Source organism: Chlamydotis macqueenii, chromosome 4, assembly GCF_036417535.1.
Source record: "Chlamydotis macqueenii isolate bChlMac1 chromosome 4, bChlMac1.mat, whole genome shotgun sequence".
Lineage (NCBI taxonomy): Eukaryota > Metazoa > Chordata > Aves > Otidiformes > Otididae > Chlamydotis > Chlamydotis macqueenii.
In genome coordinates, this window is record NC_141559.1 from 13257571 (window position 1) to 13280483 (window position 22913).

General features: G+C 49.1%; 1 protein-coding gene across 2 annotated transcripts in view; it reads right to left on the reverse strand.

Moving 5' to 3' along the window:
- Positions 1-689: 689 nt before the first annotated feature.
- Positions 690-22913, reverse strand: part of MAML3 (mastermind like transcriptional coactivator 3) — a 245080-nt gene continuing 222856 nt past the window's right edge. The window contains exons 3-5 of one of the 2 annotated variants that reach the window (XM_086746231.1): positions 10036-10287; positions 7785-7869; positions 690-4703 (exon numbers count right to left, since the gene is read on the reverse strand). In XM_086746231.1, coding sequence (XP_086602357.1) covers positions 3712-4703; positions 7785-7869; positions 10036-10287 — 1329 coding nt within the window. In that variant the 3' untranslated portion in view covers positions 690-3711. Of the gene's footprint in view, positions 4704-7784; positions 7873-10035; positions 10288-22913 lie in introns of both variants that reach the window. The other variant, XM_086746230.1, reaches the window with a different exon arrangement.

The window sequence follows — 22913 nt, forward strand, 5'->3', positions numbered from 1 at the left end:
GCTTCCCCAGCTTCCCTCTCTTCTTTCCAACTCCTACATCCAACCTTGCATCTCCCTTCTTCCACCCTACCTCACCTCCTCAGACCCCAGCCACAGGACCCCTACATCCTGGGTTCTCCACCTTGTGACCTCCCCTGAAAGCACCTCCCCGCTCCCCGCTTTTGCTCCCTACACGGAATAAACGCTAAAGCTTGGAGCTGCCACCTCTAACGGGCCCAGTTATGGACCAACCTCCCCCATAGCAGCTGCCTGAGCGCAGACCTCACCTCAGAGCACCAGCAGTTTTGACAGCTCACCTTGCTCTGAGACAGGGGCACCGTCACCCCAAAGCAAGGCAGACACCTGATGAAGCCCTTGCGCCCGGCCGCTCGTCACAGCAGCCTAGGAGTCTGCTGCCACCAAGGGAAGATGCTCGGGTGTGCCCAGTGGGGCTCACCGGGATGCGCGGGGGCTTTACCGGCCGCTGAACAAACGCGGGGGCAAGAGGGGCAGCCTGGTATGGGCTACATCCCGCCTGTAACGCCCCGACTCCGGCAAGGGCAGCTCCGCAGGGTGCGACGAGGCAGCCACGCAGAAACCCCGGGGCCAAAACAAGGCTCGCCTGAAGCCGACTTCCCTCCTCCCCGGGGAAGATCACTCACCGAGGTGCAGGAGTGGGGTGAGAGATGATCCTATAAACCAGCCTCGTGTATGACTCAGATAACCATCTTTTATTTGGGTTTTGTTTTTGTTTTTGTTTTGTTTTGTTTTTTCTTTAAAAGTGGTATGTTAACATCAGGTCTTTTTCTACATTTTCAGAGCTCTGTACAGGTCTTAAAAGGAAATAAGCAATGCTTAATGTACAAAGTAAAAACAGAAAACTAGAAAAATCTGAATAAAATGGAGCAAGTTGCTGTCAGGGATACAGTACAAATTAGTAAATAGACGTCATCTGAAGTGCAATACCACTGCAGTAAGGATGAGTTAAGGAATGAAATAAAAATACTCTATTTTAAACAAACAGTATATATATATATTTTATATGTATATATTTTACAGATAGTAGACCCAGTGATATCTGTAGAATTGTAAAAACATATTTACAAATAACTTTTTTTTTAACATTACATATACATCAGCACCATAGTAAGAAAGAAAAAAAAAACCACCCCAGATCTATTAAAATCTCTAGTAATTGGTCCCAGTACGGAGTATTTTGAGGAAGCTCCACAAAGACAACAGAGACTCGGCCTTCGTCACCATTTATTCACCAAAGCCCGTATCTCCCTCGTGCACACGGGCTTGCCCTTGGCTGCCGCGTGGTGGTTGTGTGTTTTTAGACCCTCGTTTCCCCACCTGCGTTGGCAGGTGACCCCCAGTCACTCACACCTGAAAAAGGGACGCTGTGCCGTCCCCCACGTCCTTCGGTGTGCAGGACAGGACAGGGGTACGTGCTGCACCAGCTCGTCGCTCCCTCACCCACGCGCTCACACAGACACACAGGTACACACGACGCCCTCGTCCCTTCGGGGTGCCATTTCGCAGGTTTGCCCATCCCTTCCGTTCAGGCTAGTTTGACTAAGAGCTGCTTACCCACAGGGTGGACTGAGAACTTTGGCTGGTGCTCTCTTGCACTGAATTAGGCCACAAACAACCTGGCTCCTGCTGAAAGCAAACCCCTATCATCTTCGGTAGGAACCGGAATAGGTCCTTGCGCTGTATTTTTAAAAGGGGTTAGCTAAAACAGGTGTAACTAAAGCATGTCTTAAAAATTTAACAGTTAGGGCAAGCTGGACTGACAGCTCACCTTGAGCAGCTAGACCATGTTAAAAATGCAGCCTGTCCTGCTCGCATCACAGCATTTAAAACAGATACTTCCCCTCGTCTAGGTAAGCCCTGCAAGGGTGCCGAGATGGTTCCAGGCGCCTTTTGCTCCCACTCCTTAAGGTGATGCACATCTGTGCTCCACAGGGAAAGGCGGGACTTAAACATGCAGGGTGCCAAGCCCCTCAGCTCCCGTGGGTTTCAGCAGCTGAGCACCTCACATTGCCGGTCCCAAGGAGAGCGGCGCACAAGGAGGTAATCGGTGGCTGGAGAGCTGGTGCTGGCAGTTGTACACTAGAGACGCTTCTGCTACAGAGCACATCTTACGGCTCACACAGGCCAGCGTTAGGCCAGAGGCTCCCAACACTTTTTGGCCTGTGGATCACGCTAACATTTTTTATGCAGCACTACACACCCTGAGAAACAGCTCTCAGCTGAAAACACTGAAAAGGTGATGGGTTTCGGAGGACAGCTTACCTCAGCTTGCAGCTTGGGAACCGCTGCCTTAGACATTCAGAACGGCTGGCGTCTCAGTATCGTGCAGGACACACCACAACTTTATCGCAGTGCTGGTCCACACAGTGGAGACAGTGATACGTCACTGCTACCTAAAAGCTTATTTGCAGTAACTCCATCAATTATTTACCCATTCATCAATGATCTTTACAGTAGTCCTTCACTGGTTCCTGTTCTTCAAATACTGCAGTGAATTTTATTCCAGCAAACCAGAGATCAGACCAAATATCTGTTTGAAACTGAAGATCAGGTTGCATATGACATCACTTCAAGAGCCCAGACGCTCCAAGGTAATGCTATCTGCCGATCTTGCACTTTTGCAGAGGAGAGGAGAAAGCCATTCTGCCTGCCAAACCCTCCCTGTGCATTTTCTCCTGCCTGTTTTCTCCTCCTCTTTGTGGCGGTTGTTGCTCACCTGAGAAGAAGTGCAGCCAGCTCACCTTGCCTCACACTGAAGGATGGGAGGGGAAGGAATGAACTGAAAGCGTGCTGGGGTGGAAGGAGAGAGAAGGACCCGCTCAGGACCTACGCTGATGTCTGTTGGTACCTCTCAGCCCTTCAACACCACTCACAGCTGCTGCTCTGCGCCCCCGGGCAGCTGACAGAGGCCAAAGTGCTCTGCCAGGGAAGCGCTATTGCCAGACCCAAGGGGACTAAATAGCTCGTTAAGTTAACCCTCCCGCCTAGGCTGTCGCCAGCAGCAGTCCCATAACCAAACTGTCCTCACCACACTGTCAAATTTATGGTCTCCTACAATTCTATTGGATTTTTATGATTCTGCAGTGAAAATGGTGACCTCCCTGTAACTGTTTAGGTTTGTCAGATGTGTGCTGCACGTTCCCTTGTGACAGCCCTGTGGGCCTGGCCGTGGCTCACTGAGACCTGCTTACCCCCAGGGCTAAGCCCCCTTCCAACCAGGGGCCTGTGCAATCGCCCGTGAGCATCTTTAGGCTTTGCTCCCAGCTGTTTTCCTCTGCTCCCCTGAAAGTTGCAGTGTCTAGAGTTACATGAGGTGGGAGATAATCAGGACCACCCCATACCACTGTGCAATGAAGCCTCATTTCCATGGGGAAAGACCAAATTTTCCCAACGAGAGGCATCACCTGGCTTTTCCAGTTTCCCCATCCTGTCCCACACACACACAGAGCGGGTGCTGCCACGCAACGGAAATCGCTTGGTGGAAGTCTTGGGATAGCGATGTTTTCATCGTCTCTCAGATCTTCCAAAGTTGGCTACAGATCAGCTCAGTTTGCATGATTGAAAATAAAAGAAAACAAAATAACCCCAAACCAAACCAATCAAACAAAACCCCAACAATCCAAGGATGGGGAGAACATCCAGCTCTCTTTTTTCAAACGTAACAACCAAAGCTCCAGACTAGACAAGACCATTTCACTGGGGGTTTCCAAACAACTCATCAAGTTCTTGTATCCACTCATCCCCTGGTCCGCTCTTAATGATGGAGTCCACAAGGTCTGCACCCTCTGCTAAACTGGAGAACGACCCCCCTGCTCCGTCACTACTGTAGTTGTAAGATATGTCCTGAGTGGGATTCCTCTCGTAGGCCTGGCCTTGGCTGCTCGGAGCAAAGTTACCACCTGGCATCTGCTGCGTCGGAGGCTGACTGAAGCCAGGCATCGTGGGGACCCCTTGGCTTATTGCAGGCATTACCATCGGCCGGGCCTGGCCGGCTCCTTGTTGCCCAGGCAGTGGCTGCAGCAACTGTCTTCCCATGGCTGGGTTCAGGGCTCTTACTGTTCCACTCGTGTCCACAACTGTCTGATTAAGCCCCTGTGGGAAATGCTGCTTGGACAGCCGCGGCTGCCCAGATGGCATTGGGTACGTTGTGCCGTTATTGAAGGGCCCCATGTCACTGCTAGTCCTTCCAGGTATACCCTGCAAGCCTCGCTGCGGCCAGTTTTGTGTTCCTTGCGGGACAGTCCCCATCAGGTTTTGAAGTCGCGGTGTTTGTGGCCTGGGTAAGACCTGGCCCACAGGTCCTTTCATCTGCTGCTGATGCTGGGGAAGAGCAGAGTTTACTAGCATGTTCTGACCAAAATTGCCGACCATTCCCACCGCTTGTCCAGAGGCAGGCTGCCTCGTTCCCTGGCCTGCGTTATGTGCCATGTTCATGCCACTTTGGTTTGGGTGCTGCAACATTTGGCTCATCCCTGTGCTCATACTGTACATTCCCGGCTGGCTGGAAGAGGCGTTGCTGTAAGGAGCCATGCCCATGTCTGACTGGCCTGCAGTCGTGGGCAGCGTGCTCGGGTTCTGGGAGGGACCCATTGCCATCATGCTCGCGTTCTGGGCCATCATTCGGGATGTCCGCATGCTCTGGAGTGCTGCTTGGTTTCTCACAGCTGCTATATCCTGGGGAGAACCTACACCAAAAAAGGAGGAAGGTAAGAAAAAACCACAACCCCGTAAATCTTAACATCTTTACATAAGAGAGAATCTGTAGGAGTCTTCTGCATCACAGCAGGATTTCAGATTCCTGTGCTTCCTGAGCAAATAAATCATTGTTTCACGTGAAGGTTAGCAGAGAGGTGGAAGGCTACCCATCCTTGGAAGATGTGCTTGCTGCCTCGTGTTAGCTGCATTTCAGAGATTATGTGTGCGTCCCCCTCACTCTAGTGGCAGCCTCTGTCCTGACCTGCCAAGTCCCCTCTCTCCTTCAAGGTGAGAGTCAGCAGAGCTCCAGCGCTACCCCAAAGAGGAATCGCTGATCGTGTTATGGGTTCCATTTGTGAAGCGGGACACTGTTCAGCAGAGAGTACCGTTGATACAGACAAGCAGCCTAACTTCTCTTAAGGCCTAAAATGAGGCTGGCAAGTTAAAAGGTCAACGATTTACTCACTAAGTAATTCTCAGTACCCTTTCAAAAGTAAATGTGAGTCTTTCTTTTTGTGTGTATTTTTCTCTTCCCCAGGATCAATGACAATGGGCACTCTCCTCCATGAAAAAAATTAGTCCCTGAGACTCCAAAGTTGCATATGCAGTGTGATTCAGTAGCACTCATCTCCTTCATGTAAGTCTAATTCAGCTTCTAGCAAGCAAATGAGAAAGCTTCCACTGGCCTTCTTCAATGGCGGCTGAACTTCAGTTTACCATTTGAAGCTCTCCTTTAAATATCTCCATTGTCTTTCAAAAATAAGCCTTGAAAATGGAAATGTCAGGCTCAGAAGGCCAATCAATTTTTTAATAGCTCAGGAGGCATAAATGAATGGATTTTCTATATCATTGTTACTGATTAAGTCTGTGGAAAGAAGAAAAATTGGTTTTTGTGGACATTTAAAGCAGGGAGAGTATATTAGTGAATCAATATTATAAGCACATTTTACTCCACCTTAGGCCAATGATGGGAAACCAGAAAATCCTAACCTTGTTAAGTTCCACACCGTGGCAGATAACTGAACCGTGCTTATGTCTTCCTTTCAGGGGTGGGGGGAGCTACCGATTTCTGGGAAGCTAATATGCTTCTGTATTTACTATCTTTATTTAAAAAGAATTACCGCAGCTCTGATTATGCCACGGGTTCATTGTGGTTTTGAGTCACTACCATACCAAACTAAATAAAATACTCTGCAGGTGGAGCTCCGAGAGTAGGAGGCATGCAATCACTCTCAGCTCAAACATCATTAAATGCAAGACGTAAATATAAAATGGTTGCTTTAAGAGTCATAAACTGTCGGGCAAAATCTGAATGTTCTTAGATCAGCCCCTACATGTTGTAACTCAGTGGCAGAAAATATACCTGAACACCCACAAAGAGAATAAAAAATACCGTGCCCCTGTTTTTGACGTTGGCTTGGTTTCCATGATGGGTGTGAATAAAGGAAGTGTCATCCCTGTAGTTTTGTACACACGATGCAGAGGATGGCCAGGTCTCCTTTTTGCTGCAGCAGGATAAGCTGCTGGAGGATGCTTTTAGCTCAACTCTCCAACGTGCAGGTACATGAAACATTTTGTAGCATGAAGAGAGACCATCTGGACCTCACTTGCATAAAGCAAATGCAGTGGCAGCTTCTGCTTTATCTATGCTACCAATTAAACTGTTTTCTTAATGACTGGCACTAGGGTCTCCTCAAATTTTCTTAATTTAGATCACCTCCTTCTTCCATGATTAGAAGCTGTCTCTTTTTGCTATGATTCCAGCGAGTGCTTAAGTGTATAGATAATGATAAAACTCAATGCATCTTTAGCTATTTTTTAATTGAAAATGGCAGTTGAAAACCTCCAAATGCGTCACTAGCAGCAAGTGGTTCACCTCCTACTTTTGCGAACTACCATGCCTGGCATAAGAGGCAAGAGTTCAGACAAGAAGTAGTTAAAAGAGAGATGCAACAGATTTTAAGATTTTGGGCCACCTTCTGGTCTCACTTACACATAACCTACTGCACTCGATTACATTCTTGTGACTAAATAGGAAAAATCGTGAAATATTGATATTTAAATGAGCTCATTTATGAAAATTAATTCCTTGCTCTGTCAGATTAGCCTAAACTCTCTTCCGCATTTCTTCTAAATAATACATCTGAAGGCAAGGTTTCAAAACAGCATTAATGTAGAAAGACTTTACATGTGCGTCTCATGGCGGTGCGCACAGATATTTTGATTTTACAAATGAATTATTGGGAAACATTTCATTTTGTACAGAATTTATGCTGCCAAAGGTAAGAATGAGCAGGCGATTATCGAAGGAGCCAGCAGGAGATCTGGCTGTTCACTTCCTGGGTACGGGAACTGCAAGATGCTTGCCTCCCTTGTTTTCTGTTGCAGCTACATGACACTGCCATGAATGTACAGCACAAGCGCATGTTCGTTTCATGTCTGTTTAGAATCCCTGGTTAGTGAAGACATTCAGCTGATGCTTTGCATCTAAAAAGCTCGGAATTAACTTATTTTCCTAAGACAAAATTGTCCTTACATTTTTCAGTTATCTGCAAGTGCACTGAAATAATACTTGCTTTTTTTTTTTTGAGAACATTAAAAAAATCTCCATTTTAATCTCGGAGATTTCACTGTGCTTCCCACACCTGACATTTATCAGACACTTCTCCAGATAAAGATGACCTCTCTGAAATTCCCTGCGCATCAAATTAGATAAAGCGGGGAATGATGAGGAGTAAAATCAAGATACAGTGAGAGAAACTAGCTGAAAAAAAAGGCATAATGAGTGAAGGCAAACAAGATAAATCCATAGAATCCAGATGTCAAAGAGGCAAAACAAATGTCAAATAAAAAATGCAGCTTTTGCTGAGGGGAGCAGAAAGGAAATTAGAAACTGGACTAAATACACAAACCTGGGCATTCTCCTTTGGTAAAATATGCGGGATGTGCAACAGCCTGACTTCCTATTCTGGCACACTGCTTAAAAACTGGTCTTAAAACCTGTGATCTTTCACGTCCTCACTACAGGGGCACACGTTGACTCAATACAGGAAAAAAAATGTGACTTTTACCTTGGAACTGATTGACCTGTTGCACCGGATATGGGCTCCGCTGTTGTTGCAGATGCTGCCGAGGCAAATGTGACTGCTGCTGCAACTGCTGCAAATGAATGAGGGAAAGAAAACAGAAGAGAAAAAAGATGATTAATTAATTAGTGAGCTGAGAAAGGGGCTGGTGGCAAAAGTACCGTGGCAGAACTGCAGCGTTTCTTATCTAGCAAGCTGTTCTGGAGAGACAAGCAGAGTCATTTGAAGAGTTCCCCTGAGAGCACTTGGGCTACTCAGCACACGGGCTCCCTTTGGTTCAAAAAGGAACAAGCACTGAGGCTAACATCACCTCTCCTTGCCTACAGCCACTTCACCTCGACCTCTACAGGGCGAACCTAACCAGCTGCAGGCTGAAAGCAGAGGGAGGGATACGAGATACCTTGGCTCATCTAGATCTAACAGCAATGTAGCCACACACCCTTCCCTTCCCCCAGCCCTGCCAATGAGTAGAAGTTTGTGTTCCCGGCACAAAACTTCCCTCTGCGTCTGCACTCAAAGCGCTCAGCTGCCCAGAGCACTGCGGCCCGGGACCATGCTCTAGCCAAAACAGAAAGAGCTGCTAAGGCATATCTCCTCTTGTGCTTCAGTGAATGATATTTGGGGAGCAGGTGATTGCAAAATGCCTCCCTCCCTTGATCCAGCCCACCAGCCCAGCTCCTCTGTGGTTATGTGCTAGGAATACTCACGCATCTGAAATGGAATCAAGGGCTGACTATAAAAACAAAGAGTGTGTTTACCAGAGCTCTCAAAGCCTGGGGTGCACTTGACTAAGCAATTACTAAAAGCAGATATCTTGGTGCTTCACCTGGAGCCCCAAATGCTGTGTCCAAAACCAAGGATGTGTAACAATGGTAAGAAAATGGCAAAAATGGGAAAGAAGCAAGTAGTAATCCCTGTGTTCATACGTATGCGTTACAAACTATCAAAAAGATAAAGGGAACCTTGTTAAGCACCAAACGCCCCAAAGCTAGGAGCCTGAGGACTGTGACTTGTCACTTTTCATCTATGCCAGCACACTTGATGGCCACAAGCTTGTGGGTTTTCAACACTTTCAGGCTTGCCTTCAGCAGCCAGGTCAGTGACTGGCTCTTGGGTTTATGCACTTCAATCAGCCTGATCCACGATGGGGGAACACTACTGCATCCTCACCCTCCTAAACTGGCTCACCTCTGAACCCATTCATCCATCCTTACCCTGAAGGTTTCTAGGAGCATCCTTCCTGCTCATTGAGGGTGAATTTTTCTGCTTCTCAAGAAGACCATGAGAAGAGGGGAAGGCTATCAGTTTTTCCGTGGTTATACAACATGCGCTAGTGCTAACTCAAATTAAAGTAGATCCCAGGTCTTAAACTGTTATTTCCCCAGCAAGAGAGGCGAAGCCAAGCTTAAATCAACTACTGACCTATCAGAACATTTTCTGGGTAGCATTAGGGGACTGCAAGTTTAAACTCAGGTATGAGCTTACAGGAATTGAACAGTGTGACTTTCACTGACCTTCTCCTGGGATGCTTTTAAACTACAGCTGACTGAAACGCACATAAAACACCACCATCCGGACTGCGTGATTTAACATCCCTAGTGCAAAGCTCGAGAGCCCCAGCAGCCAGGTGACAAGCTCCAGTGCAGCAGTTCCACACTGCCACCACGAGAGGTGGATTTACCGTTCTCCCACTTCAGCTTCTGGTTCCTTCCTTGGTGCTGCCTCTCCCTTGTGCCAACATAATTGCTCACAGTGGTATGTGCTAAACCAGAGTAAGGAACTGATCTGGGTAAATACCAACTTTTTTTTTTGTTTGTGAGGTTACTTTTAACCCACAATTCTTTGTCCCAGATCACTGCACAGCTGTACATGGCTTTTGCCAGTGCAAGACAATAGTCAGAGGCATGGGAGAGGACCAGCAGCTGTAACTGGAGCAGAGTCTGCTTCTGCCAGAGCAAATGCACCATCAGATACCAGGCTAAGAGCTGACTTCTACAGCGTGACTATCCCATGAGACTATGAAGCCCATCGCTGTGAACATGGGTAATATTTGCCAAGCTAATGGTAGGACTAAGACAGATGCCTCTTCTTTGATAACCATGGCTGAAATACCAGATGTGAGCCACAGAGAGAAAATTACCAAATACAGAAGGAAGGGCTGGTGTTGCACTGTCATTAGCGTTTGTGCTCTAATTGCAGCAGGCGCTGCAGCACCTGAGACAAACAGACACCGTACCTGCTCTGCTAGGATCTGCTGTTGCTGCTGCTGCTGCTGCCTTTGCTCTCTTAGAAACTGTTGTTTCTGCTGCTCTATCACGTGGAGCTGGGCTCTCTGCTCAATCAGCATCTGCTTCATGATGGCCGCTTGAGGCTGGTTTCCCAGGAAAGGACCCCCAGAGCTCGTGCCTGTAACCACGCTGCTGGAGCCTGGGGGGACAGAAGGCTGCATAGGCCCCGTGGTCCGAGACAATCCCACTTGATGCTGCTCCTGTGCAGAGAGAGAGACAGGTCTGGTTACTTGGGGTGCTCCATAGGCAAGGGAAATTACAGCTCATTAACACGAAGCATTGAGTCTGTGGGTGAAGACTGGAGGTTGAAGAAAGTAAGAGTCCTCAGAAAGACGCTTGTGGCTTGTAACCAAGCCATGGGCTGCTCGCCGCAGAGAGCAGGTGGCTGCCTCCTCTTCTCTCCTGGAGTTCAAAGCCCCCATAGACAAAGCAAGAACACTTTACAATTCATTAATAATAAAATAATAATAAAGTTGTGTACTAGGTTTATCTTCATTCAGGATATGTAACTTTAGAGTCATGCTTTTCCAAACTTTTCCTCCCTCATCACAGAGACAAGAAATACATTTTCTCTCCATTTCCCTTTCTCCGTATCAGCAGCTTCACACAATCCTCTGGATGGAGGAGCCAAGGTTTTAGGGGCACACAACGAACAGCGGGAGCTGGCAGCGGTAATTCCCCCTGTATTGCACCAGAATTTCTGGATGTAACCACACAACGTGTTTATTTAAGGTCTCCGTCCTGCAGCAATGGCCCAAAAGCGTGTCGCAGGGCACGCGAGGCCATGGACACCTTCTCCTAAACCCGCCCTGCTCTCTCTTTACGTCTCTAATCCAATTCCCTGCCTTTCGCTGCCGGCGATACGAAGCGGCAGAAGCCCCGGGGAGCCCCCTGAGCCGCTCTCCCGGTGGAGGGCCGGGGATTTTTTTACCCGACACCCGAGCCCAGCCCGCTTCCCCCCGCTGCCGGCCCGGGGAGGCCGCGGCCACCGCCGACAGGTGTCGCTGCCCGCCCGCGGCCCGGCGTCCGGCGCGGGGCGGGACCGGCCTCTCCCCGGTGCGGGCGAGGGAGGGTCCGGGGAACGGCGGCACCCGCCCCTCCGCCTCCGCGGGCAGCAACGGACCGGGCATGGGGGGTTGCTGCCGTACCCGGGGGGTCTCTCCGACCCCCTCTCTGGCCCGTTCGGCATGGCTGCAGCAGGAGGCCGTCCCGCTGCCAGGGAAACACCAGGCTTACAGCCACCCCGTGCCTCCCTTCAGCGCTACGGAGTGGGCCTTGCCCAAAAACAGATGGCCAGCTAGGGCCGTGTTTTTTTTTTTAAAAAAAAAACACAACAATTTGGGGGTTTAAGCACAAAGCGGCAGGTGTAGCACCTGCCTCCCACAGGACAGGGCCTGAGGACCTGGCAGCCCCCCACGCACACGCTTCCCCTGCTCTGTGTCCCGGGGAAGGAACCTGGGTCAGGCTCGCAGCCTGCGCTCGGCCAGCGTGAGAGCCCCAAAGCTGGCAGTCCTCACCGTGGGGCTGCCACCGCTTACACCCACTGCCGGACAGCTGGCCCTCACCATCCCGCAGCCAGCCCTTCGTGGGTGCCCAGCTCTCCACACCGCGGCCTGGGGCACATGGCGATGGCCCGGTGAGGGAGAGAGCAGTAATGTTGTGGTTAGCTCAGGCTGGCTTCCGGTAAGACCAAAAAAAATACTGTGCAAGAGTTGCTCCGCAGGGCAGGACCACCTTTTATCAAGTACTGGGAGAGCCACTAGCACGTACCGGCTTGCGGTGACACCAGCGCTCTTCACCTCTGCTGGGCTACAGAGCCAGAGCGAACACTGCAGGGTGCTGCCGGCTTGGCAGGACCAGCCTTAACATTTCCTCGTTAGAACCTCTTTAATTGTATTACAGAGATACGTACTCGTTCAAAAACACTGACTTGATGGAAAGGACCTGTATCACTTCAGGATCCCTTGTGCAAAAGCATTCCAGGGTGAGGTTTAAATTCATCTGCTCCACTGATGGTTTGAGTTATGTTGATTCCTGTGTGATCGGAAAGTAATCTTACGACATCCACTCCAACCCAGTCAATGAAAGGGTTAAAATCAATGCTTGAGTGTAGCTTGGGAAATTAGGATCAGCCTTTCTGCATGAAGGTCAGGTTTTCAAGGACCCTTCTGAGGAAATAACAAGAAAATACAATTTGTCCACATCTCTGCTTTGCACAGATATTCCCTGAAGGGCTCTCTGCTGAAGGGCAGCTCTCTGATATTTAGATTCTTTCTCTTTTTAACATCTGGTCTGGTCTGAAAGTTCCCTTCCCGCTCCTCTTTCCACTTCTCCTCTGGTCCTGTCTCATGCTACACTGTGCAACCTGGTCAAGCGTGGTCCCTGCCACGGCTGCGGCAGCTGCTGGGGGTTCCCCAAGCCGGGGTCAGGGAAACGCACCCGCTGAGGATCTCTCAGCTGCTCTTGCGCCGAGCCCTTTCACCCACCCCATCGCTGAGCCTTCTTTGCTTTGGGGGGTGGGACACAGCCATCAGTTGTCTCCCCCAGCACTGAGGGTAAAGGCTTTTTCCTACTTCTGATGAAGTCATCAAGTTTCAGATTGCATAACCGATGCACAGGACTATCTTGTGTTATACTGGGAGACGGGCCAACTGCTTCCATTTATAGACAAAAGCAACGCCACGCTGCCAAATAATGGAGCCTTTGCTGCATCCACTACAAGGAAAAAGAAAAGAGGGGAGGGAAAAAACCCAGGAGCCAGAGGGCACGCTGCGAAGTGACATCACTGGGAGCTTCCTCCGCTGAGCCTCAGTGCACAGCTGCCTTTGGGGCTGCAGCCCAAGTCCTCCCTGAACCGCCTTCAAAACAATCTTGTTACCAGAACTACCAGAACTACCGTCCTGGCTCTTACGCACGCACGGGTACGGCTGAGGGACGCGTTCACCCCACGGTAATGCCGCACTCCGTTCCCTATCGTATTACGCTATAAGTTAATTCCAGGGTTTAAAAAGGAAGAAAGCTTTGAAAGGAGCCCCACCAGCTGACATGAGCCGCGTGCACTGTGCAACAGCTGGAGGAAATACAAAGATTAGCACAAAGGTGTTACTTCCAGTGTTGTGTGTTTAGTCATTTCAAGGTACGAGAGTTTACTTACTCATAGTGAAAATTTCTGTTTCCAGTTTTAATAACAGGTTAAAAAAAAGGTTTAAAGCCGGGGCTTCTTCATCAAGCGAGAAAACCATCCTCCTGCCTGCAGTATTTCTTCTCCTTTCCATTTTTTCTTTGCCAAAGCTCTTCCCAACCAATGAGGAAAGCCTCTGTTGACATCACCGGGAGCAGCCCTGGGTTGTGTGTCCCAAAAACAGGAGCACAGCCCAGGCAAAACGTCTCCGCAGGCAGGAAAATGCTCCCCAGTGCCTGTGAGCAGAGCGCTTTACCAGGATCACCTCTGCAGCCCGACACTGCTGCTGTTAACTTCTGAGGGGGGAGTGTACAGCCCCTGCCCAGCCCTGGCAGCGGCGTGGGGCCACATGGGCTTCTGGCCACAGGTGTGCACACCCACCTTCCTTCCACCGTTCCCTCCAGAAGTCTGGCACAGAGATGAAACCTGGAAGTGAGCTGGGGGGTACACGTGTGTGGCTGGGAGCTGGCGATGAAAGAAGCAACGCTGGGCTCTCCACTGCTCCCTCTTACAAAACATGCCTGCTCCAGGCCCAGACGCACCGCAGGAGCCGAACAGTCAAGCGACTCGAGCTACGTGCAGCGCTTACACAGTTACAGACCTTCCACACCAAACTAATCCAAGCTTCACCGACAACGCTCTCCTTCTGCGCTGCCTGTCAGCTCCTTCATCCTCTGAAAGCACCCTGAACCTTCCTGCCCCTAGACCTCCTGCTCCTCCTCATTCCCTGATGTACTTTTCTCCTTCCTACACCGTCTGCCCTGCCTCTGCGTTTTGTTTTCTCCACCAACCAGCACTGCTGCCTCTTCACTCTCCAGTCAGCCTCATCAGCACCCTGGCCACCCAGCTCCTGGCCACACATCACCTCCGCAGCTGACAGCGCTGGTACCCACAGCCTGACTCACCGCACGACTCGGGCTGCCACCGCTCCGGAGGGATCCCCAGGGATACGCAGCAGCAAGGGGACAGCCCAGCTCCTTCCCCAGGGCCCCGTGCTCGTGTGGGCACGTGCATACAGGGGTGCCCTGCGTGGGTGGAGGCATGCCGTCCCTGAGAAGAGTGACAAGATGTCCTGGAGTGGGAAACACGCGCTGTATTCTCAGCCTGTCTCTCATCAGCCCGTTACATATGAGAGTATGGTTCAGCGTGACTTGTGATTTTTCACTCTGGCTATTTTCAACAACACCCAAAGCCACTGGGTGCTACTCGCAGGCTGCAAACAGCTCTCTCCTGGTAACGGTGGCTCGTGCAGAGTTATACAGACTCCAGCTGGGAACGGGGAAGCTACAGCTCCGTGAGGTGCTGGCCCTGGCTAAGCCTCCCAGGGACCCTGCCGGGACGCATCCTGCCCCTGCAGCCCCAGCCACCTGCTTTCAAAGCAGCTCAGGGATAGAATCAAGTGCTCGGCCCCTGGGAGCAAAACCAGGTATTGGAAGAGCCAAGCTGCCGTTTGCAGAGCCAAAAAAGAGCCACAATTTCAAAGCGGTCAGCATAACATGTCTGGACAGGTCTGTATTGTTGCAGAGCACCCAGTAAGATGAACTTGTGTAGAGATCTGGCTGCTTAGTTAACGCCTATATGGGAGTTGCCCTCTGTTGATAATCTGATCCTTAGTTAAGCGACAGGAGGATAAATTTTGTGTCCTCCCAGTGTATTTCCAGGGATCTACTGGAGGGAGGGGATCCTCTGCAGGAGTTCAGGGGTGATGGCTGTGCATGTTCGTACAGTTATGCACAGTAAACATAAGTGACTTTAAAAAGAGAACAAAGGGGAGCAGAAAAAGTATTGTCCTTTGTCTCAAATCTTATATGCCTCTTCCTTCTGTATGTCATTCAATCTCCCACCTGCAGCTAAAAGCAATCACACAATTTTCTTTCAGAACAAGCAGAATGACCACCAACTGATGTCCCAAGAGCCGGGCAGCCGGGTGTGGGTAGGCAGAGGCAGGGACCAGCCAAGCCTACTCATCGGCCCACTGCGTACAGCCTGATGGTCAGAGCCCTCAGAGAATGGTGAGCCAGCTCTGCTCCTGCTGAAGGCCAGGGCGGCAGAGCGGGATCCCATGGAAAAGGGGGCTGTTTCAGGCAACCGCTGGCAGAAAGAAATGCACAGAGGATGGGTATTGCATGACTGGGAACAAAGTGTTTCCCAAAAAGCTCAGGGAAGCAGAGACTTGAAAGCAGGGTCTTAATGGGCAAAATGGACAATCAGACATGAGCTCGCTGTGCTGTTCTGTGGTGTCTGAACTAATGCAATCCTTGAACATACAAGAGCGGAAGAGCAAACAGAAGCCAGGAGGTGGCTTATCCTGCATACTGCATTAGAAGAACGATACTAGAAAAATGTATACAATCAGCTGTCTACATTTTAGAGTCAGAGCAGAAAAAGAAGACAAAAATGATTTGAGGCAGGAAGTGTCTGCCAGTGAGTGACTTAAAGCTCAATCCATTTAGCTTACCACAAAGAAAACTGAGAGACGCTTTGACCATAGCGTACAAAAATACCTTCACGAGGGAAGAAATCCTTTAAAGAGTTCTTTTATCCAGCGAAGAAGGCAAAACCAGATACAAGGGCTGGAAGCCAAAGACAGATTCAGATCAGAAAGAAGAATCCAGTTTTTACACTATGATTTCATTACCCATCAGAAATGGCAGATGTCCACGTTTTGATGTCTTCAAGGATGAGAGCCTTTCTGGATAAACACAACTTAGTGGTGCGATTGAACGGCCTGCGATGTACAAGATAGAGAACAGCGCTGTCTGCCCTTACCTCTGCGCGGCTCTGAGCTGCTGCTGCTCCCTCGCACCCGCAGAGGCAGCTGGCCCTCCTGCACCGGGCTGGTGCCGTGCTGACAGGCACTGCTCCTTTATCGTGGGGCTCTGGGGTACTCCGTGTGTGTATGTCTATAAGTTAAAAAAGGGGGTATCCAACCTATTGCCGGGATCAAAAATATTACTCCACTTCCATACACTTCCACATACAGTAAACATCGTCTCTGCCCAGTGTCTTCAGAGCAGCCTGAAAGCACATTCCTGTATTCCCCCAGAAATATTTATATTAAATTCCTTGTTATAGTGTTACTTACTGTGTCTGGCAGAGATCTTAACCCCTCTCTCTAAATGAGGCTGCCCAAAGCAAAGCCACCTTTTGCAGAATGGTACCATCTGACAGACTACGGGAATTACAAATCCATTCATTTCAGACTTTTTTTTTTTTTTTTTTTTTTTTTGCTTTGAAGAGCCAACGTACAGGACGAAGGGATGGAATATGCCGGTTTACAACTCCGGCAGCAGGCTCTGCAGAGCGGATTGCTTCACCTATTTCCTCTGTCATCCAGTCTCAAGGAGGGGCTACAAACCTCTCCGCTCTCCCCGGGCCCCCGGTTGCCATGGTCTTTCATATAGTATCTGAGCAAACAAGATCCCTCTGACGTTTGACACCAGACCTCTGCATGCAGCCAATTCGTCTTCCTTTCACCTCCTTTTGCCTGCATCTCTCCTCCCTGTGTTTTCGACGCAGTTTATTCTTTCCACAGAACAAACAGGATCTGTCAGACCATTACTTCTGTGTATTTTTGTTTTGTTCATCAGAGGGACTAATTTCTTAATTTCTGGTGACAAAGTAGGTAACAAAGGGGTCTAAAATGAGCAACTATTTCTCTAATACCGTTTAGGAGCTAAAGACCATCGAAAGTCCATCTCAAAGACTGCGAGGCAGAAGGGCTCGTCATTTTACCGGGTGCCACCAGAAGCCCTGCCTCCCCATGCACCCACTCCTGCTTCAAGCAGAGTGGTTTGACTCCACAAATCCTCAGCACCGCTGGTGGGATTCAGAAATGCAGCGTTTTCAACAGCACGCTACTGAACTTCAACTGGCGTAATTAAACCAGGCTCATTTCCTCTTTTACAAATAACAGCTCTGGCATTTTCTCCCCTCCCCCAAGAAAGAAACCCTTGCAGGGGAAGTCACTCCTGCTTTTCAGTTTTGTTTATCCTCAGTTTCAAGGTACAGAGCGGAACAATATAATGGTTGGGTTTGTGCGCTGAGAGAGAAGTGCTCATTTATCTCAAATAACTAGTTTCCTTGTAATTGCAAATTTTTATTGGTCTTATTCTTTTCAGGAGAAAAAAAAAGGATCCGCCCAATTTAAACCCAAAATAGCCTCTTTACATACATCTCTTAAAAAAGAGGAGAAATAAGTATACAAATATAAAAATATTTGTGACGGGTAAAATTAAGACAAGCTCTTCTTATTTGCTTTACCTGGGTCAAGTAGAGCCTCTCGCAAGGCTATGGTTATCACCTAGTACCCGCTCGGTCACCAGTGGGACATGAACCTCGCAGCCCTGGGCAAGTCCCCACGGATACACCCCACACACGCTGTGTATGGCAGTGGCTCGTGCCCGTGCTGCCATCTGCCCAGAGCAGCTGACCTGAGGAGGCGCAGAGCCCTTGAGACTCTGGCAGGTCTGTGAGGCACCCGGGGCAGCTTCTGATGCTCCCACCCAGCCCCTGCCAGGGGAATGAATCCTCTCGCTCTGCCACCTCACCTGCTCTTGAGCCGTTTGCACCAGCGTTCATGGTCCAGCGAAATGATATTTTACATAATTTCCTTGCAGGAGTGAGCTAATGAGGTTAATCAAGCCATTAATTTGACCCACAGAGGGAATGGCTGTGCAGATAAGTTTCCATGAGGCAAGCCGGGGTGCGGTTTGACAGTTACTCAGAGGTTCCTCACACGTATGGCTCCCCTCTCGCAGGAGTTTGGGGAAGCCCTCCTTTCCCTGAAAGGAGGGGAGAGAGTTGAAAAGCCAGCCTGCGCAACAGCTTTTCCACACCGTGTCCCTGCCACCTTCTACCGCAGGCATAGCTGAGGACTTTCAAAGGTACAAATCAGGTCGCTCCGGAGGAGCTGTGACTGCTCTCTCGCTGCCAGCTTGGCCCTGTCCTGTCACATCTCCCGTGGCTTCGGAAGCTGATGCGGGAGGAAAGTGGAGCGAGAACTGAGCTCATGGAGGCAGCTCGACTCCGAAGCCGGTGCCTGTTAAAAATTATCCTGCTCGAGGTTTTAGCTGTCATCAATGCCCCTTTCGAGTCCATCCTGGAGCAGAAGGGAGGAAAGCCAGTGTGAAGCGTAAGGATAATCACGGCCACTGGGAAGGGGGAGAGAAGAAAAATGGAAGATGAAAACAGGCAAATGGTTTAAAGAAACAGTCGCACAGGGCCAATGAAAAAGGGGAACAGAGGGAAAATGACACAATAAAAATAAATGCTGTATGAGAAAGAAAAGCTTCTAGCACACACAGGGAAAAAAACGTGGGGCCTGGAAAAAACAAAAGTGTGGGGAAAAGATGCTCTAACAGAACTCTCTAGCAGCAAACATGAACCCACTACCAGGCAGCCCCTCTCCTTCTAACGGCCCGAGCCTGTACCGCAGTATCACCTTGCACCCCATGGAGCTCACCGGTTGTTGAGGTATTTCACTGAGCCTGGCTCTCGCTCATGCCTGGCAGAAGCTGCCTGAAGTCTCCTGCAGACAATTGCAGAATTGTGGGGTTTTTTGTTTTTGTTTTTTTTACCTTAGGTGAAATTTTGTTAAATTTCCCCCTGGTTGTTTTGTTTGAGCATAAACAAAAAGTATTTTTCACACTTAAGGGCATTTTTCAGATCCTTTTCTCTGTGCTGTGATAAATGAAATCCCTTTCATTTTTAGAAACTCAAACTTGGCACTCGTGTTGCTCCTCAGCAAGCAGCATGTAATTTGCCAACCCTGAAAGAATCCTGGCTGAGAAATAAACACAGTGGGCCATATGCTTGCCTTCCCATATGCAGAAGTCACTTTACCTCAAAAACTGGGAAGAGGCTACAATTGCCCCATGTCGTTGCTTCTGCAAAGGTGAAGAAAAATGCACAAAAAAAATTTAGAGCAAAGGTTTGGGGCTGTCCACAAAGTATCCCTCTTTCTGCATGCCTCCAGGGACATCCCCTGCACTGTCACTGACTGTCACGGGCTTCTGGCCTGGCACAAATGCAGTGAGGGGTCAGGATGCGCGTATGCCACGTCTCCGGTGCTCACAGTAGAGCTGCATTATTTCTACCAGTATTTCCTGGCACAACTTGCTTTGCAAATGAACGATCTGCAGAGCACAACTGGTTCTTTAATACCACTCTTTCCTAGCTCATTCACATCGTGCCCTCACGGGAGGAGATCACACATCAGAATGACTTGGGAGAAGTAAGGACTTCATTCTGCTCCGTGCCCACAAGAAACACAGAGGAAGCATGTGCCACATATGTGCAGTACCTCAGTTTTTGCTGGGAGAAGAATTTTTTTACACTGAGGGTTGTAGAACACTGGCACAGGTTGCCCAGAGAGGTGGTGGATGCCCCATCCCTGGAAACATTCAAGGCCAGGCTGGATGAGGCTCTGAGCAACCTGATCTAGTTGGGGATGTCCCTGCTCCTTGCAGGGGGGTTGGACTGGATGGCCTTTAAAGGTCCCTTCCAACCCAAACCATTCTATGATTCTGTGAAATTCCATTATCTTCCCCTGTCTGACACCAACTTCAAAGAGTTGGAATAACTCCCTTGTCTTTGGTTGCAGGCTCTTCTCCAAGAAGCCTCCCTGCAAGGTGGTATTTCAGTCTAAAAGTGAGAGCCCACTGTTTCCAATGGGTAGCTAGCAAGACCAAGGGAAGCGGTCTTCTACTGCAGCTGCCCAGCAAAGTCACATTATCCTTGCTGTGGTTTCAAGTAACTAGTGGCTGATAAGCTGAGGTGGCTGGGATGGCACACCAGGTCTGTGACTGCACAAGCTACTTCTTTTAACATCCTTGAAACCAGGGTACCCAGATCACGTACTTCCAGGACTTGAAACTTTTGATTTTCCTTCCACCTTGGACATGGTCTTTGTGTTTCCGTTAGCCACCTGGCCTTTGTTTTGACACTCAGTCTTATTAGCCCTAGTGAAATCTGAGACAAGGTATTCTGACTTGAGCTGTGCCTATGTTATCTTTAACCTTGACATGCTCTTCACTGCACAGTTCCTCCCTTCTCTCTGAGATCTCCTTTATTTATATGGCTAAGGAAAACTCCACTATTGAATTGATTTCTTTTGCAAGGCCTAACTCAGCTCGGCTTTTCGCAGCACTGACTTTATCCCCATACTTCCAGGTCTCTAAGGCACAGCTTCCTTTGCTGATCAAGCCCTTACTCACCTGTCTGAGGCTTCCTGGATGTCCTTGATACCTCTTCTGAGAAAATTACTTATCTCTTAAGCTTTAAATGTCCTCTTTTTCTTTTTTTTTTTTTACTTCCTCCACACCACAAATGCTTTTTTGCCTCCTTCTATTCTGCCATCTTCCTAATGCATTCTCATGTTCACCAGCTTAACTCGCCCTCACAGCTGCAATCCCAGCTGCCTTTTTGCAGCCTTCGACTCTCCCTGCCTTCGCTGGAGACAGGTCTTTGCACAGGATTGTGTTGATCTCTCCCATGAGAGAATGAACAAAGCAAGACATGATCTCCCTCTCCCCCCGCTTGCTTTCCTCCGTGTCCTGCCCGGCTCTCCTCTCCTGGCCACAGAGGCAGTGGCCTCATCGGTGGTCCCCAGCCCTTCTGCTTGTCCTGGCAACCTCGCTGCGTTCTGCCTCCTCATTTCTCTTGCCCCCATCTGCCCTCTCCTTTATATTTCACTGTCCTCTCGCTCCTTGCCTTCTCAGCACAAGCATACTTTACCTTCATGCTTTAAAAAAAAAAAACCTCACAACAAAATCCAAGCAACGCTTGACTCCAAGTGACTTTCCAGCTCTCTCTCTCACTTCTCACTGCCATCTCTGAGCTTATCAAGCGTGCTGCCTATGATTTATATGATTTAGACTGAATTTAGTCTCCGTCTCCAACACAGATTCTTTTCCAAAAGGCTTTCACTTCTCGCCTGTCGCAGAAACCAGTATCACGGAGTCTCTAATACCCTTTGTCTGGCTGCAGCTCTGCACTATCACACCAGGCGTGCTGCCATAGCCTGTCAGCTCCTTCCGGCGCCGCTAACCACACTCCACTGGAAATCTGGTCCTCCTTTCCCAGTGATCCTACTTGACTCCAACACCTTCAGCTGTTTGCTCGGTGTTACTCGGACTAGTTCGTCACTACTCACCCTCCTACCTGCCGCCATTCTGTGGGCCTGCTTCCTCGTCCCTCGTCTCCTTTCCCTCTCACTCGTATCTCGCAGCGAGCTCACTCTCCGTACACATCCAAGGACCTTCTCTACACCAGCGACTCACAGACCTACCTCTCTGTCCCCAGCCAGTTCCCGTCCGTTCCGACTAAATTCATGCCCTGCCTCTGGGATCATCTTGTGGATATCTGTCAGCTCAAGCTCAGAGTAGGCTCTCATTCTACTCCCTAGGTCTCCTCTCCTTCCTGTTTCTTCAGTCCCTGCAGACAACACCATCACTTGCCTGTCACTCAGCCCATAACCTGGTTGTCATCTTCACCTCAACCCTCCCTGCAGAGCCCCACAGCCAGGCTCTCGTCGCCTCGCACCCTGACGGTTGCGATCTTACCCTGCTTGCAGACAGCTGAGTGCTGCTGCTCAGCTCATTTTCTTTGCCTGTCATCTTGACTGTGCCATGCTTCCCTCCCTGCTGGATTTCATTTTGGGGAGGAGATTCTCAAAATCCTTCAAATCTGACCCTGAACTCTGCCCCCAGTATAGTTACATTTGCAAAAGTTTGTAGGAATTCCTGTCTCCATGATGTCCAGCAGTCTCTTCTGTTTCCTTGCACTCCCTGGTGTGTTTGTCTCCTTGTGTTATCTCTTATCTTACACTTAGGTTGGAAGTATTTTGGGGGGAAGGAAATATATTTACATCCTGCATCTGCAGGGAGCCTAGCACAATGGGACTCCTAAACTGTGACTACGACTCAGGCGCTTCCACCGCAGCACAAGCAGTTACAAACACAACTTAAATCTGCATACAGGTAAATACGCTATTTTATACTCCGTAGATGTGACAACACCAACATTTCAATCTGTCCTTGCTCCACTTCTTCTTTTAAAGGACACAGCATTCGGATGAGATATTGTGTGCTAAAAAAGCCAGGAAATGCTAAGTTACAGTTCCCACGGCAATTGTAACTCAGCCTCATACGGTAAGGAACAAAGGTTATCACCATATCCAATAGCAGAGGATGCTGAACACATGCAAAGTGACCAAATTACCGTCGTGGCAGGTCTCTGAACTCCTGGGCAGGTAAAATCTTAGACATTTACTGGGCTTTTAGCATTTAATTCTAGAAATGTGAAGTCCAACACCTTATAAATAAAAGTCAAAATTATGTTGTATAGCAAGTAACCGGTCCCAACAGTAGCTTGTAGTCCTCTTTGCAGACACAGCTAATGGCAACAAGAAATATTTCCATTACTTCATGAGCTCTGGTAGCTGTCAACTGAGAGAGGGATCTGCCGATCAGAGAAATCTGAGAAGACATCAGTGTGTCAGAACAAGTGAAAAGACTTGACACAGAGGGCACATTTTTGTTGAGCAATTTGCATTAGCACTTCTGGACAAATTCTACATTTCACATGCGATTCACAAACCAACAGCAGCACGGCTAATTGGTGCGGTTGCCACTCAACTGCGGT